Below are 15218 nucleotides of genomic sequence, written 5' to 3'. Positions count from 1 at the left end.
TTTAAAATGCAGTCTGATGAAGTTTACAAAATCAAACCATTTGTTACTCCTATTGAAGAGGCTTCAGGCCACTTGCAATTAAATTGGAATTAGTGCTCAGAATGAGATACAGCAAATTCATACTAAAAAGGGATCTGACTTTCAGACATTTGACTTCAAGTTTTTCCCCCCACCCTGCGCGCGCGCACGCGCCGGCCCCCCGACCCCGCGGCAGTGCCGCCGAGCCCGGACCCCCGACCCTGGGGATGATCCGTCAGCAGGGGAGGGGGGACTGAAGGGGACCGACGCCACCGTGCCGGTGAAGCATCCTCTGCCGAGCCCCCGTCGCAGCAGCACGGCTCGGGCGGTCCCCAGGCACGCGGAGCCGGCGCGGGGACGGATGCGCAAGCCAAACCACCCCTCCCCGAGTCCTCCCCTCAACGCTGCCATCTTTCCCTGCAACGTTATCCCTGGCCTTCCCGAGAGCAACGTTGCCAGACTCAAAAAAAACCCGAGGCGGATCCATCCGTCCATCCATCCGTCGCAGCGGTAATCAATCGCATCGGAAACCCGTAATCGAAGGCTGCGGAGGGCCGCGCCGGGAAGGCTCCGGCGTTGCAGCGGGCGTGAGGCTGCGCGCATCGAAGGGTGCCGACAGGGCCCGTCGCTGCCTCTCACCGTCAAAGCCCCGAACCCTCGGACTCGTGTCCTGCAAATTCGGGGCTCTCCGCTCCTTCAGTTTTCCTGTTTAACGTAACCTCTGACGCGATGCACGCGCCAAAGAGGCGTGCCGAAACTGCATTGTGCGAGCCGGCCCCCTCGTGCCCGGCAGCCGATGCCCTGCACGGAGGCAGCGGCTGGGCAGGTGACGGCCGCCCTGGCTCGGACCGAGCCGAGGAGGAGGATGGGTGGTGAAGGACAGGCAGGAGCAGCGGGCACTGGCACGGCCCCGGGGACGCTGGAGCGTGGGACCGGCGCCGAGGTTGCATTTTGCCCCGGGAGGGTGGCGGATGCAGGCTGCTCGGGGTAAGAAGATTAACCCAGTTTCGGTGTCTGTTTTCAGGGTTGTTACGAAACCAAAAGCGGCGTTTTTGGCGGCAGCACCGAAGCAAACCCGCGGTGCGGTGCAAAGGAGCCCTTCCTCGAACGCTGCTGTCGGGGTATGGCGACGCCTGCACGCGTACACGTGGACGCAGGGGTTTTTAAGGGTGTACGACCCCCCCCCGGCCGCTCTGGGGGTGCTGTTGATGGGTGACAGTGGCAGCCGGTACCACGCCGGTGGCTCGGTTGGAGCCCAACGGCCCCTACAGCCTTCGCGGTTAAGTAGAGACAGGAGGGGCGGGGGGGGAAAACCCCTGGACGATAAACGCACGAGATGTGCGCCGTTTTGCGCCGGAGTCACCAAATCATCCTGGTTTCAAAGGCTGCCTCCGGACTCCGCAGCTCAGCTCCTGCGCTAATTAACATCTTTATGGAAGGCAACTTCTCCCAAGGGGGCATTTGTTTGATTATTATTATTTACTTGGAGATAGCACAGCTTTCTTCCCAACTTTAACCGATTACGGAAAATTAATTCTTAAAAAGCAGCCAGCGCCGCGCCTGCTCTTCGGCTGCTGGTTTTCCTCCAGGGCTGGATGCGGCCGCCCCGGCCGCAAGAGGAGGGCAGGGCGCACCCCCTCCGCACCCGCTCGCCTTTTTACCGATGCCCGGAAAAACTCAAAAGCCTTTCAGAGCAGATGCACAGCATCGACCTCGCAAGCACAGGGGATTAAAAACCACCCCCACCCACCCAAACCTAAACGCTTCGTTTTCCGCCCCCGCGGTGACGTGCCGTGCCACTTCCTTCCCCGGGGCGGGATGCACGTGGAGGATGCTCCGTGTCCAGGTGCCCACGGGAGCAGGCGGCGAGCCCCGAGCCCCGGCTCCGGCACGGGCAAGCTCGCTCGTGCCTGCTGGGGGTGATTTATTCCGGGGGCGATTTATTCCGGGGGCCATCTGGACCCGGGGGACAATGCGGTCCCGCATCCTGGTGACCCGGCGCGTTAGTCACACCCTCCCTGCTCGACCTCTCCATCTCTCTTTGAGCCCGGTGGGACGAGAGCATCCCCTTCTCGCCTCCCTTTTGGGAAGGGGTGGGGGCAAGCCCCTTTGTCCCCCCCCCCATCCCCCGGTCCCATCAGCATCGCCTTGCCCCCTTCCCCGCCACCCCGCATCTCCATCGCCGTCATCATCATCGCCTGCCTTCACTGCGCTTTTCTGCGATTGCTCAGGCGAGAACGATTACGAGCGGGGAGGGAAAGAGCCCGGCGACTATTAGCGGCGGCGGCTTTATGGCAACAGGCACACAACTCATTCGTTTCATGTTTCGCGGAATATAAAAGCACCGAAACATTTTAATTTTAAATTCTTATCATTGAATTTACTGCTTTTCTCTCGCAATGATTTGTGTTGCTTTTTAATTTTTACAGTCTCTACAGAAGCCAGATGCTACCGCCTAGGGCCAAAATAATAAAAACCCGCCGCAGTCGCGAGTTACAGAACAAAAAGGAAACGCGTGGCTGACAGAAGTTAATATCTCAATTTAACAGTGCTGCTCCGCTAATGATCCTTTGATATGTGTTTATTTAGAAAGGTCTGATCTTGACCTTGAAAGCAAACTAAACCGCAAAGTCTTTATGAGAGGAGAGAAAGACTTTATTTATAGACTGGCTTTGCGTCAATCACGGCGGCAGCTGGACCGGCGCTGGGTGAAGCCCTGCCAAGGCAGCCCGCGGGTCCAAACCGGGACTTTTGGGGAGGGGGATCGGCTGCCGACGAGGACCACGGTGTGTCCCCCCCACCTCCCGCCTCCGGGGCAGGACGCCGAGCCCGCGTGCCTGCAAACCAAGGGACGGGCGAGGGATGCTCCCCGGGGGACAGCGCGGGTCCAGGCGCGGGCGACGAGCCATCCCCCGAGCACCTCCTGCCCGAGCCCTTCTCCCCAGCACGTGGGCAAAGCCGCCTCTGCTCTCCCCGGACGCGGTGCCCAGGCTTTGGAAGGAAGGGGCAACGCTTGGCATCGCCCAAACCCACACCGGCAGGGCGTGAGCAGGTTTTCCTCCCGAAGAAACCGAGTGTCGCGCAAGCCCCGCGTTCAGGAACCAAGCTCCGATCGCCTTTTACGAGGGCCCATCCCGTTTAACCACGTTTCCTCCCCTCGGCTGGGGGAGGCGAGAGCTTCCTGAGCTCCCCACGCCAGGCGAGCCTGGGAACGCGCTGTAGGCGTGCTGCGCTTCCGGGCCCAATTTCTACTATTTTAGGCCAAACAGTGGTTTGAAGGTGTTTACAAGCCCTAAAAAAAAAAAAAAAAAGCCTTCTGGCCAAAGCTGGAGCCGCGCGCTCCTCGTAAAAGGTGAAATCCTTGAAATGTCGCTTGACCGAAACGCATTATTTGCTTCGGTTTCTGGGTATCTCTGTGCCGCTTTCCCCTAAGCCTGTCCCAGCGCTCTCCATCCCGAGGAATCCTGGATCCATCCCCGCTATTCCCGAGGAGGACGTGCCTTGCGGATCCATCCCTGCCCTTCCTGAGGACGAGCGCGTTCCCTGGGGCGAACGGAGGCAAATCGCGGTGGCGTTTCTGGCCGCCCCATTGGAGGGGAAGCCGCCACCTACTCGCTTACCCACCGTCACCGTGCCGGCTTCCCAAATTTCCTCTTCCCAATCGGAATTTGGAGTGAAACCAGCTGAAAAAATAATTTGACTTTCCGTCGAAAATACCTAGCGTTATTTTCCCTGTTGCTTTCCCAGTGACGGTTAAACGAACGTGTTAGAAACGGCTCCGTCGTCAAACAAAGAGCTCGAGCGAGGAGACAAAGCCCTCGCCAGTGTCGCTGGTCCACCGAGAGCCGCCCCCCATCTCTTTTTGGCCAAAGAATCATCCCCCCCCACCCCAGCCAGCCTCTTCCAACTGGCCCATCGGGGTGGGTGCGCGCTCTTCCCTGCCCGGGAGGGTTTTAGGGGACAGCAGACTGCATCCCCGGTCAACGTCCTACCCTCCATGGTGGTGCCCCCGCGCTCGCCTACGGGGCTGCGGCATCCCACCCCACGCGAGACCAGCGTCACCGCTGCCATCGCCATCGTCCCGCCCGGCATGGAGCTCGCCCGCTCCCTGGATCTCTCCCGGCTGGGGTGGTACCGCTCTGGCATCCTCCAGCCCCCAAGGAGATGCCGGGGAGCCCCAGTTTGCGTCCCAGCCGATGAAAGGACCCTTTTGGTGGCGCGGGCGGCCAGGCACGGTCAGCGGAGCGACCGGTTGCCGCCAGGCACGAAGCCGGGATTCGCGGTGTCCGCTTGTTATTCCTGCGCCCCCGTCATTTAAAAAAAAAAAAAGAGAGAGAAAAGATGAAAAGGCCCTCTCGGTAAACGCGGGGAGACGCAAAACGGTCCCGAGAGCGGGCTCTCCCCCATTTTGCGTGGGTTTTATTCTGGTAAAGCGGGGAGACGCGAATCCCGGGGGACAAAAGTAACTGCTAAGGTAAGTTAAACCTTGTCGAGATGAACTTTCCTGCTACTTTTAATTAAAAGTTCTTTGGAATTAAAAAGGACACTATTCAGGAAAGGCTGAAAAAAAAAAATTCATTGACACCAGCCCGCCCCCCTCCCCTTTTTCCCAAGGAAAAGAAAAAGCTGTTTTTGTGTGTCTGCTCACCCAGCCCGCACTGTACAAAAGGAAGCGGATTTGCAGCAAGACACATGAGATGACCCCCTGACCCCGAGCCGCTGAAAAGTCCTCAATGGCATAAATACCAGATAATCAATCACATACCAGGAGGGCCGGTCCCCCTGCCCTCGCCCCCGCCGCCGGGTTTATGAGAGATGCACTGTAAACGGACACCGGCTCCTGACGGGAGGCCCCTCTCGGCATTCCTCCGCCGGACCAGGAGACCCCGGCCGCCTCCTCGCCCCGCGTTTCGTCCCCAGTTTATAAAGCCGTGGCAGCGCCCGGCATCCCCGAAACTCGCCGGCCGGCAGCCCAGCTTTCCTTTTTTCCTTTCCTTTCCCGCTACAGAGCAAAACGAGGAGCCAAGTGGTACGAGAGGCATCCCTCCGTGCTCCGCAGCATCCTCCGAGCCCTTTCAGGCAGACCTGCGGCCAACGCCAAGGAGGGTGGGAAGAAACCAGATTTGCTTTTTTTTTTGGGGGGGGGGTTTCACTCGCTTTTTGAAGCCACGCTGGTTTCCCTCACGGCGGGGCGGCCTGGACGAGCCCGAGGGGCTGCCCGGTTCCCCCCGCCCCGTGCTCCGGGGGCAACGACAGAGGTTAAAGCTTTCAAAGGGAGGAAGAAATAAAAAAATACATAAATTGCTGAGATACTGCGCTGGTTCGGTTAAACGGGGAGCTGCTCGGCAACTAAATTTGATAATGCTTTTGTCCGCGGGTCAGAGGTTAAATATGTTCACACTAATCCCCTTCATCTAGAATTAAAGGACAAGAAAGATTTCTCCGTAGCTTAGCGAGAGGGCTTTTCTCATCGCGCTTTAAATAGTATTTGCACAGGAAAATTAAAGGCCGGCCATCGGCTGCTGCTTTGGGACGCGGGCGTGCGGGCCCGCCACGTTTCCAGCTCCCGGCTTAGCTTTCGGGAAATCCACCCGCTTGCACGAAGCCCGACCTCGTCGCGCTTCCCGATGAGCCCACCTTGAAGCACGGGGGAATTTTTGCCGCTGTTTGCTGTAAAGGTGGCGGGGGAAAAGAAGAGGGAAGGAGGGAAAAAAAAAAAAAAAAAAAAATAAAGCAAGCAGCCGTGGTTTGGGAGGCTGGGAGATTCCCCGTTTCAGGAATGCGCGCCGGGACTCGGATTTCAGGCGCTGTCACAGGACATTACTGTCAGACAAAGGGGCTCTGTGCTGTGGCCCCCCCCCGCCCCGGACCCGAAACCCCACAGAAGCCGGGGGACGGTGCTAACGAGGTGACGCCGCTCCACGCGCTTGCCGGCGAGCTCCTGGCGTGCCGTGGCCACGCTCGGAGGCGGTGGGGGGGTGTGCGAGCCAATGGCCGCGGCACGGCCGCTTGCACCGCGTGTTGCGGTCCCGAACGACGGAGGCTTCCGATGGGAAGCGCGGCTGTCCCAACCCTCGCTTTTACGGAAATAAACGTTTGCAAAAAGCGCTTTCCTTCGAAGACGCCGCCTCGCATGGGAAGAGCACGTGGGCCGCGAGCTGGGAGGCACAGGAGAGGCCGCGCCAGTCGGACGCCCGTAGCCGAAGACGTCGCGAGCAGCCACGAAAACCTCTTTTGCTGTCGGCGTTTCGCGCCGTCAGTCGCTACTGAAGCCTCCATACCCAAGCATCCAAAATCCACGATCACGACCGACAGAAAAACCTGCAAAGCGTCGCCTGGGCATCGCCGCGCAGCGTCACCGGCGCTCCCTCCCCCAGCTGGGACCGGGGAACCGAAGCGAGCACGGGAGGGATAATTGCCTCTAAGCGTACTTAATACAACAGCGCGTTATCTCTAGCTACGGAAGAAAAACGCTATCCGGTGGTATTTCCCCCCAAAGCCTCATTGAGCCGCTCTCTGAAAACTCTCAGGAGTCCCGTGAAACGGTCAGCCGAAAACTCATGGGCAGCCCGGGAAGACGCCGGGTCGGTTTCGGTAAGGAAGCGCCACGCCGAGCGCGAGGCAAACGGAATTTACGTTTCGACGTCATTTATGGCTCGCGTCACCAAACCCGCGCCTCGTGTTCTGCTTGCTTAAAATCCTCAGTTTCCAACACCAAAAGGAGTAGCGTGACGTACGTCTGTAGCGTCACCAGCGGTTTTTAGGCGGGTACCGTTCTGAGGCAGAGAAAGCGAAGCAACAGAAAGGAGATTAGTCAAATACGTAATTAACTGGACGAAGCGCAAATTTGTCGCAAAGAGAGAGACGGCGTGCGTCGGCGCAGCTCTGGCACGGTCCCCTCCTCCTCCAGGCTCCCACGCATCCCCCTCGCCAACCCAAGCCCCTGACGGGGTTCCTGGGATGCTCTCGAACAGGAAAACACCAAATGCTCCGGCATTTTAACAAAAAAAAAAAGTCACTGTGGATCTCGGCATGCCTGTCGAAGGGGAGCAGAATTTTTTTTTTTTTTTTTTTTTTTGAGGGGGGGGTAGGGAAAAAAGCAGCGGAAGCCCTGCAAAGTGAGAGAGGAAGGCTGAGCTTCCCGAGCAGCCGCTGGGCGACACCGTCCGTAGGATCCAGCGCGGGGGCATCCCTCGGCCACCGACGCCTTGCCTCCCGGGTTCTTGCTCTCGTGCGCTGGATTTTCCTCCCTTTGTACCTCCGCTTATACCGCACGACTGTTTTGAATCTCTAAAATAATGTGACAAGTTAATGATGGCACAATTATCTAAATGTTTAACAGACATGTTATCTAAGTGAATCGGATTGAGATTCCATCCCGCTGACAATAAACATCAATGGGAGAGCAGAAAGTGATAGGCAAATTATCGCCAACCCTGCAATTTCAATGCTATTAAATTTGGAGGAATAACAGCCCTGAGGCCTGTAAACTCTGAATAAAATAGACCCTTGTGTTTGGCCAACTATTAAATCAAAACGCTACCAACATCCCAGCAAAAAAAAAAAAAAAAAAAAAGGAAAAAAAGGGGGGGAAAAGGGGGGGGGGGCAGGGGGGGCGTGGAGATTTATAGCTTTTCAATTTTCAGTTACACGTTCCTTTTCTTAACTCCTTTCCGCGCCCCGAGCCGGGGGATGCTCGCAGGGGATGGCGAAGTCTCCCGCGCATCCTCCGCAGAGCGGCCGGGGGCACGCCGACCCCACAAATCAAAAAGCCAACTACGCGCCGAAGAAAACACAGCCTGTATTAGGCACGGAGCGTGCCCACGTGAAATTGGGTCAGGAGTAAATCCGCGCTGGCCCGCGGACCGACGCCGGCTGCCCAGCGCGGACACACTCGCCCGCGTTAATTGCCTCGGCGCACGGCGCGGGGGGGGGGGAAATTCTAGACGAGTCACCTCTGATATTTATAAAAAAGTCGGCGGCGAGCCCGCGCCCTGTTAGCGCGAACGCTGGCCACGCGAGCATCCCGCGCCCCGCCGGCGCTTGCTGGGGGGGTACGTGCTCGGGCTGCCTTCTCAACGCGTTTCGGTTTTTCCTCTGCGTTTTAGGAGAAGGGTAAGGAATTTTCCACGCTCTCCACTCCCCCCCCCCCCGGCTCGGCACCGAGCTCGCGCTGCCGGAAGATGAGCCAAAACAGTTGCTGCTTTTCCTATTGCCGCGGGACGGGGGCCAAGGACAGTGAACACCCGGAGAGGGCGTCTCAGTCCTGTACACAGCCGGCTCTGTGTTTACAAGCAGAAACTCCGGGTTGGGTTTTTTTCTTTTTTTCCTCCCCCCTAAATTCATGATTATTTTTTACCTCCTGTTGGAAAGCAGGGCGTAGCTTTTCTACCGTAAGAGACAGGCAGTGCTTGATGCTGGCTTCGTGTTTTGCACTGTCATTCGGAGGAGCCAGTGAGGGCGATGGGGAAAAAAAGAAAAAAAAAAAAAGAAAAAAAAAATATTGAAAGAAAGGGGTGTCCTGGGTCCTGACCTGAGAAACAGCCCCAAGAACCCTCGATCTTGGCCATCCATTGCAGAAAAACTCTCAAGCTGTGGGTCATCCGGACAAGTGGCGACCACCTGCAGACAGGTCCTGCATCCGCCGCTAAACACCGCGTTTTTGAGCCCGTACCAGACGCCCTGTGCAATTTTTGAGGCCACCCTCGAAGGCACCTACCGAAAAGGGCTGTTTTTTTTTTTTTTTGCCTGGAAGGTTGGCAGCCCTTTTACCACTGCTAAGGGCGAAGGGAGGACAACACCCCCCCCAGTAAAAAAATCCTTTCTGGAAGATGCCGTTATTTGGGAAGGGGGTTAATTATAGCGGCGGCTATAATTAGGGGAGGGATGCTTTCCGTGCCAGGGCAGGGCGCTCCGCGTGCTACCCGAGGAGAGGAAGCGATTCATTTCGGCTGCCCCGGCCATCCAGCCCCTCTCCAACGTGTAACTGAGCTGCCCGTGTTTACAGCCGGGGACGATAAACCCGCTCCACCCGGGGTCACCGTGTCCCCCGCGCTCCGTTTCCCTGTCGCCCTTTGAGCTTTGGCACGGCACGGCCCCTCCGGTTTCGGCAACCAAAGGGATGGTTTTGGACGCGGGCGTTCGTTAGATAGATGCTCAACGGTGTCCGCTCCTGATGTCGCACCCGGGGCTACGGAGACCTGGGTACCGAGGGGAGCCGGGGTCCCACCGACTGCCCCGGGATGCTCGAGGGGTCCGGGAAAGAGAAGGAGACGGGGAGCTGGCCGCTGTTTGCTGCTTTGTTCGGGTTGCTTGTCCTTTTCCTTCTCCTTAACCTACGGTATGCGTTATTCATTTTTTTTCATTTTTAAAAAGACCCCGATCTGTAAAGCCTGGCCTTCCAGCCGTACGACTTTGGATAAGGCGAGCAATTACACTACGATTTACGAACCAGCGATCGGCCAGCACGGCTCCCAGATCGGATGACGGCCGGAGTTATTCCCGCCTGGTGACGCAGCGCTTTGCGTCGCCGGTCGGGTCCTCGACCCCCCGGCGTGACACCAGCCGGGCTCCCCGTGCCGCCGCCGAGCACAAACTCGGCCGTTACCGGCATTTACCGGGGTTTTCGGCACTGAAAGGAGAGCCTGCGCTCAGTCAAACCGCCCCCGATACAGCGCGGGGAGGAACGGGCGCTTTCCCCCCGGCTCCAGCCTGTTTTTGGGGGGTTTAACAGGCTCCGCCTGGGACCGCCCCGCCGCAAACCCTTCCTGAGCAAGGTGGCTTTTGCAGGACACATAAAGAGCTCCTTGTGCTCCCTGACGGCGGCTACGCCGAAGGGCCGGGGAGCGAAGCCAGCTGCCGAGAGCCGTTCGGAAAGGGCCGGTGTTTTGCTCGCAGAGGGAAGAAATTACCACGCGCTTGCTGTGCCATCGTTCCCCGCGCGCGTACGTTAATGCCGAGCGATAAACGCGACGGCGCCGTGCGGACCGGTGCCTCATTACCGGTGCGTTTTAGCAAAAGAGGGGCTGGGGTCAGGGTTTTAAACCTGCGCAAGCACGGGGGGAAAGAGGCTTTTTTTGGGTCCGACCCTCCACGAAACCCCATCCTTGGGTCCCAGGTCCCAAAGCATCCCTTCCTACGAGCAGCTGCGGTCCGACCGTCCGGCAGACGCTTGCGTGCGCGCACCAGAGCTCCAGACGCAAGGCGGTTATCCCTATAAACACTTTGAGAAACGCAGCTACCGGCGTAGGCTGGGATTCGCAAACCATTCGTAGCTTATCGCTCGTAGGCTCCAGAGCGTCCGCACGGTCCTCGGCGGGGTATTTATCCCTCGGGAAGCTTCTCTTAAACGGTGGCCAAGCGCTGGCACGCCGGGCAAATTTCGGCGTGCGTGGCTTTGAGGGCGGTCAGTGAGCAGTGCAAGGGCGCAGAGGTCGCGCTCCTCCTTCCACCGCCATCGCTCTCGCGAGCTCGGCAAAAACGGGCCCAAAATCAGCCAGCAGCAAGCGTCCCGACCCAAAAGCCATTCGGGGAGGTTTCCCCTGCAAACGCCGGGCGCAAACCCGTCGGCAATGAAGAGAGAACGCGGCCGACTTACCTTCGTGAAATTAAAGTCCGGCAACGAGCCCGGGCAGGTCCGAAGCGGGAACCGCAAAGGGTTAATCAATCCCTTGGGCAAAAAGTTACGAAGGCAGCCTAAACCTTAGACTTGGGTTTAAGGGTGGGAAGGGGAAAGGGAGGACCACGTACCGGTGTGCGTCTGCCTGTGCGTCTCCAGGGCATCCTCCTTCGAGAACTGGGCGCCGCACTGATCGCAGACCAGGGCTTTGGCACCCGCTGGGGAGAGAAAAGGGAGAGGAGGGTTATTCGAGGGATGGGGGACGCGGCTGCGGCTGCCGGTACCGTTCGAACCGCAGGACCCGTGCGACGGGGGCACAAACAGCAGCGCCTCGCTTCACCCCGCGGTCCCGTTCCTTGCACCTACCAACCCAACACGGGATAAAGAGCTGCTTGCCAGGAAGAAATTAAACATTTGAGGTTGGTGGTTGTTTTTTTTTTTTTTCTTTAAATAAAAATAAATCATTAAACATCAATGCGTTTCATTAGCGTTGCAACCGATCTAATTGCCATCGGTTTCCTGCCCCTTCCCATCACGGCCACCGTTGCCGGGACCCGAGGACGCATCTGGTCAGAGAGGTGGCTGCAACGGTGCGACCGAGCGAGAAACTCTTCGACTGTTGGCGAGAGATGTGGTATCGGGGGGAATTCTTAAAAACCCCCCGTTGACACGTGCTGCTAGATCGGGCGAGGGAAAAAAAAAAACCAACCCGGATGGCCCAGCAGCAGATAAGTAACGTCCGGATAAAAACAGATTAACGATACACACCACGTCCAAAGCATCGCCGCCGGGACAAAGCTGCGCACCCGTTTCTTATATTTCGAGGTTTGATGCATCTGTTGCGAGGAGCTGAGCGTGACAGAGCGGCCTTCGAGGGGGATGGGGGGGCATCGCAGCTGTGCCACCCATTTCCAGGGGTCCAGACAGCATCTCCCATCCCACCCCATCCCCTTCCCGTGCCCCCACCCCACCGTCAGGGTGGGGTTCGGAGAAAGGCGTAAGGAAAAGGTGACGGGGGAGAGAGGGAGGTATCACCAGACGCATTAAAAAGAGAATTCCTTCGCCTTTAAATTGTCTCGGTAACGGCTGGCTCGCGGGCAGAAATATTTGGCAGCGGCGAAATTAAAAGTGATAAATTTTCTCGCCAAGCGCTGATCGATAATAGAGGTCTCATCTGTTAATCAATACGACAGTCTGCCTGTTTACTGTGCATATGTTGTTCTCCGCCACCCTCGCCGCGATGTCAAGTTTGCATTCAAAACAACCCGAGTGTGCACGGGCCACATGGCCGCTCGCGAAGGGATAAATACAGGGAGAAAAAAAAAAAAAGGAAAAAAAAAAAATAGGAAAGGGGGATTTGGGGGGCGACGCGAGGGGGGCAGCAGGGCGGCTCCGTGTGCACGTGCTGCCAGCCAAAGGGTGCGCGCCCGGGACGCTTTTGGGGATGCAGGTGCTGCCGGCGGCAGAGGAGCGCGGCGTAAAAGAGCGGTGAGACCTCCTCCGGGATGGGGAGAAGCTGCCGGAACAAGGAGGGGACGGGGATCGATAGGGCGGGAGCCGCGGGCTGCCCTCCGCCCGGCACGCCGGCGCGGGTGATGCGCAGCCGGCAGTTGCCAAGGCAATGACTCTCCATCGCCACTCGAAGCTCTCCCGGCCCCACCGCCGAGAAGCGTCATCTGTGAGGATGCTGCAGCAACAGGTCCCCCCCCCCGGGCAGAGCAGCCCCCCGGCGCTCGCGTCCCCCCCCGCCCCACCGACCTCCGCCGCGACGCCGGGGGTCCCGTGCTCCGGCCGAGCTGGGGGGCTGGGATGTGCCAAAACACGGGGTTTGCTTTCCCCCCCCCCCTCTTTTCAACATAGGGAGCACACACGCACGCACTGCTGCTCCGTGCCCCCCGAGAACCGATCCGGGGCCGGGGGGCAGCGGGAGCCCGCAGAGCCGCCCTGCGGAGGCACGGCGAGGAAAGGCGAAGGCGGCCAGCATCTGGCCCGGGGGGTGGTGGTGGGGTGGGGGGCAGAAAAAATTCCTGGCGAGGCGAAAAATAAACAGGGCGAACGCCGGGAGGAGCTGGGCGCGCTCGCTTACATAAGGAAGCACAGCGTGTACCAAAACAGCGGACCCAAAAAAAGCCGGAGCTGTCAGAACAATGAGTACAGACGCGGGGCATTTTACAGCAGGCGCTGCCGTACAGTTTTATTTACAGTACCTCTTATCAGCGCGGGAACAGCACGCCGCCTGCCAATTTCCAAAGGCCAGGACTGCGTGTTCTTTCCCTCAAGTAGATGTGTACTCCAGGCGGGGGAATTTTTTTTTTAATTTTTTTTTTTTTCTCTCTCATCAGCAAAACAAAAACTGATACGGAGCCAGGATTCCTGTAATGTACACACGCTCGCGGAGAGGGGGGGGGGAGGAGGAGGAGGAGGAGGAGGAGGAGGAGGGAGGGCGGCGATTGAATATGTAAATAGTTCAAGGTTAATTTTACTATGTGAGTCACCGGCAAAAATGTCATCCAACATCTGAGCTTATTATAACAGGGCTCAGAAAAAAAAAAAACCACCCAGCGCAGCTCGATGTTTGTTATTAAAGGGAGCGGGACGTATCTGAAGGCAGCGCATCCTGAGCCTGCGTCGGGGCTTTCTTCTCTCCCTCTCGCCTTTCCCCCCAGCCCCCCCCCCGCCCCGTGCTTTAAATGCCCCCCATCGAAACGATTGCCCTCTCCAAACGTACACAACACAAGTTCGGGGAGGATATTTTCAGCGAGCGCCTCGTATCGCCTACGGTATATAGATATCTCCGGATGATCTTCCCGACGGGACGGGACTCCGCGTGCTGCCAAGTACCAGCCGCGTTTCGGCGCAAGCCCCGCGGTTGGCACCGACCTCCCCGCCGTACATTTATATCCATGCGAGCGAATTTATAGCTCCTGCCTAATAAAGGTCCCCGCAGCGAGAGCGAACGGACCAGGAGCCGACGTTTTTTTCCGTCCAGCGCTATCTGCACAGTCATCGCCGGCGCGTCCGTGTCAATCCCCCCTCGGCAAGGTCAGCGCTGTCCGGGGACCGCGGTGCCCCCCAAAGCATAGCGATGAGGAGGGGCAGGCCTCGGGCTTATTTAATTTCCCGAATGCAAGGGGACAGCCCCACGCTGGCCAGGACGGGCGACAGCGCCGGGGTTTAAAGCAGCTCTCGGAAGCGGGATGCTCGAAAGGGTCACGGCGAGCACCATCCTGGTGTGCATCCTGGTGAGCATCCCCACGAGCATCACCCTGGTGCGCATCCTGGTGCGTATCCCCGTGAGCATCACCCCGGTAGCGCATCCCAGTGAGCATCCCCACGAGCATCATCCCAGTGCGCATCCTGGTGCGTATCCCTGTGAGCATCACCCCGGTAGCGCATCCCAGTGAGCATCCCCAGTGAGCATCATCCCAGTGCGCACCCCCAGCGAGCATCCCCGTGAGCTCAGCTTGCTAAACCACCATTTTTCCAGCACCCGTGTGCCCATCCCCGGCTGCGAGGTGAAACTTTTCACGGGGCCAAGAGGCGCTCCGAAAACACAAACTGTAGGCCAGGGGAAAAAAAAAAAATTAAGGAGAAAAGGAAAAGAGAGGAGCTGGGAGCATCCATCCTCTGGAGGATGGAGGAGGAGGAGGATGGGAAATCGGTGATTTCCCGTGGCCTCGCAAGGAGGAGGGCGGTGGGGGAGGACGGGCTGGCGGTGGCAACGCCCCGGTCCTTCCCCACCACGGTTTCGGCAGGACAGCCCCGCCAGTACGATGCGACAGCTATTCCCCTCCCTCCCTCCTCCGGCACAGGGGATTAGTGAAAATTTGGGATTATATATTATTAACAGGCTGTAATTGGCAAGAAGGTGGAGGGGGGGAGGGAAATATGGATTAAAAAAAAAATTGCCAAGTAAATTTATGCACTGTCGTCGCTTTACTACCTAATTAATTCAGTAATTTCAAAAACAATTTTATTTATGTTCCATTTACCACATCAAAAGTGCAAAGAAAAAAAAAGCACCAAACCACAGTGATGCTAAAATAATACCTCAAGGCATCTATTTTTAATCAGAGGAAAAAAAAGGAAAAAAAAAAGAAAAGGAGAAAAAAAAAAAAAAAACCCAAGAAGAGCCAGCCCTGCTTTCTATACAATCTCTGTCGGGCAGACCACCAACTCGGGAGAGCGAAGCAGCCGAGCCCTCTGCGAGTGCCTTCCTGGCTGCCGAAAACAGAGCTTGTCAAAAAAAAAAAAAAAAACAACAAAAAAAACCAAATCCATAATGGCCTGAGGCTCCTCTCCAATCTATTTTCTGCTCAGCTGGTTTTAAATGAAGTTATTATGAGTCATTAAAACACCCGCAAGCCTGTGGAAGTCAGCCAATTACAATTTTAAATTTAGCCTGTTCTCTACCCCATTCTCTTGTTTTCTTCTTTTGCCCACATCAAGCCGCTTTTTGATTTTTATTATTGCTGTTATCATTATTATTATTATTATTATTTCCCTTCTCCCCTGTTTCACCCAAGTGGAAGAGACAGTCGTGAAAATCTCTGCACGAAAAAGAAAATATATCGGAGAAACC

General features: G+C 57.3%; 1 protein-coding gene across 13 annotated transcripts in view; it reads right to left on the bottom strand.

The window, feature by feature from the left end:
* The window catches only part of ZBTB16 (zinc finger and BTB domain containing 16), a 62151-nt gene that overhangs the window by 15871 nt on the left and 31062 nt on the right, over positions 1-15218 (bottom strand). For 10 of the 13 annotated variants that reach the window (XR_008574114.1, XM_054803415.1, XM_054803421.1 and 7 more), the window contains one exon: positions 10768-10854. The exons of the other annotated variants lie outside the window; for them this stretch is intronic. Coding sequence is in view for 9 of the 10 variants with exons in the window: in XM_054803415.1 (XP_054659390.1) it covers positions 10768-10854 (87 nt within the window). In the remaining variant the exon portion in view is untranslated. The remainder of the gene's footprint in view (positions 1-10767; positions 10855-15218) is intronic. 13 annotated transcript variants of the gene reach the window in all.

Source organism: Grus americana, chromosome 24 (assembly GCF_028858705.1).
Source record: "Grus americana isolate bGruAme1 chromosome 24, bGruAme1.mat, whole genome shotgun sequence".
NCBI classification, from domain to species: Eukaryota; Metazoa; Chordata; class Aves; order Gruiformes; family Gruidae; genus Grus; species Grus americana.
This window is presented reverse-complemented; position numbering and strand designations above follow the sequence as displayed.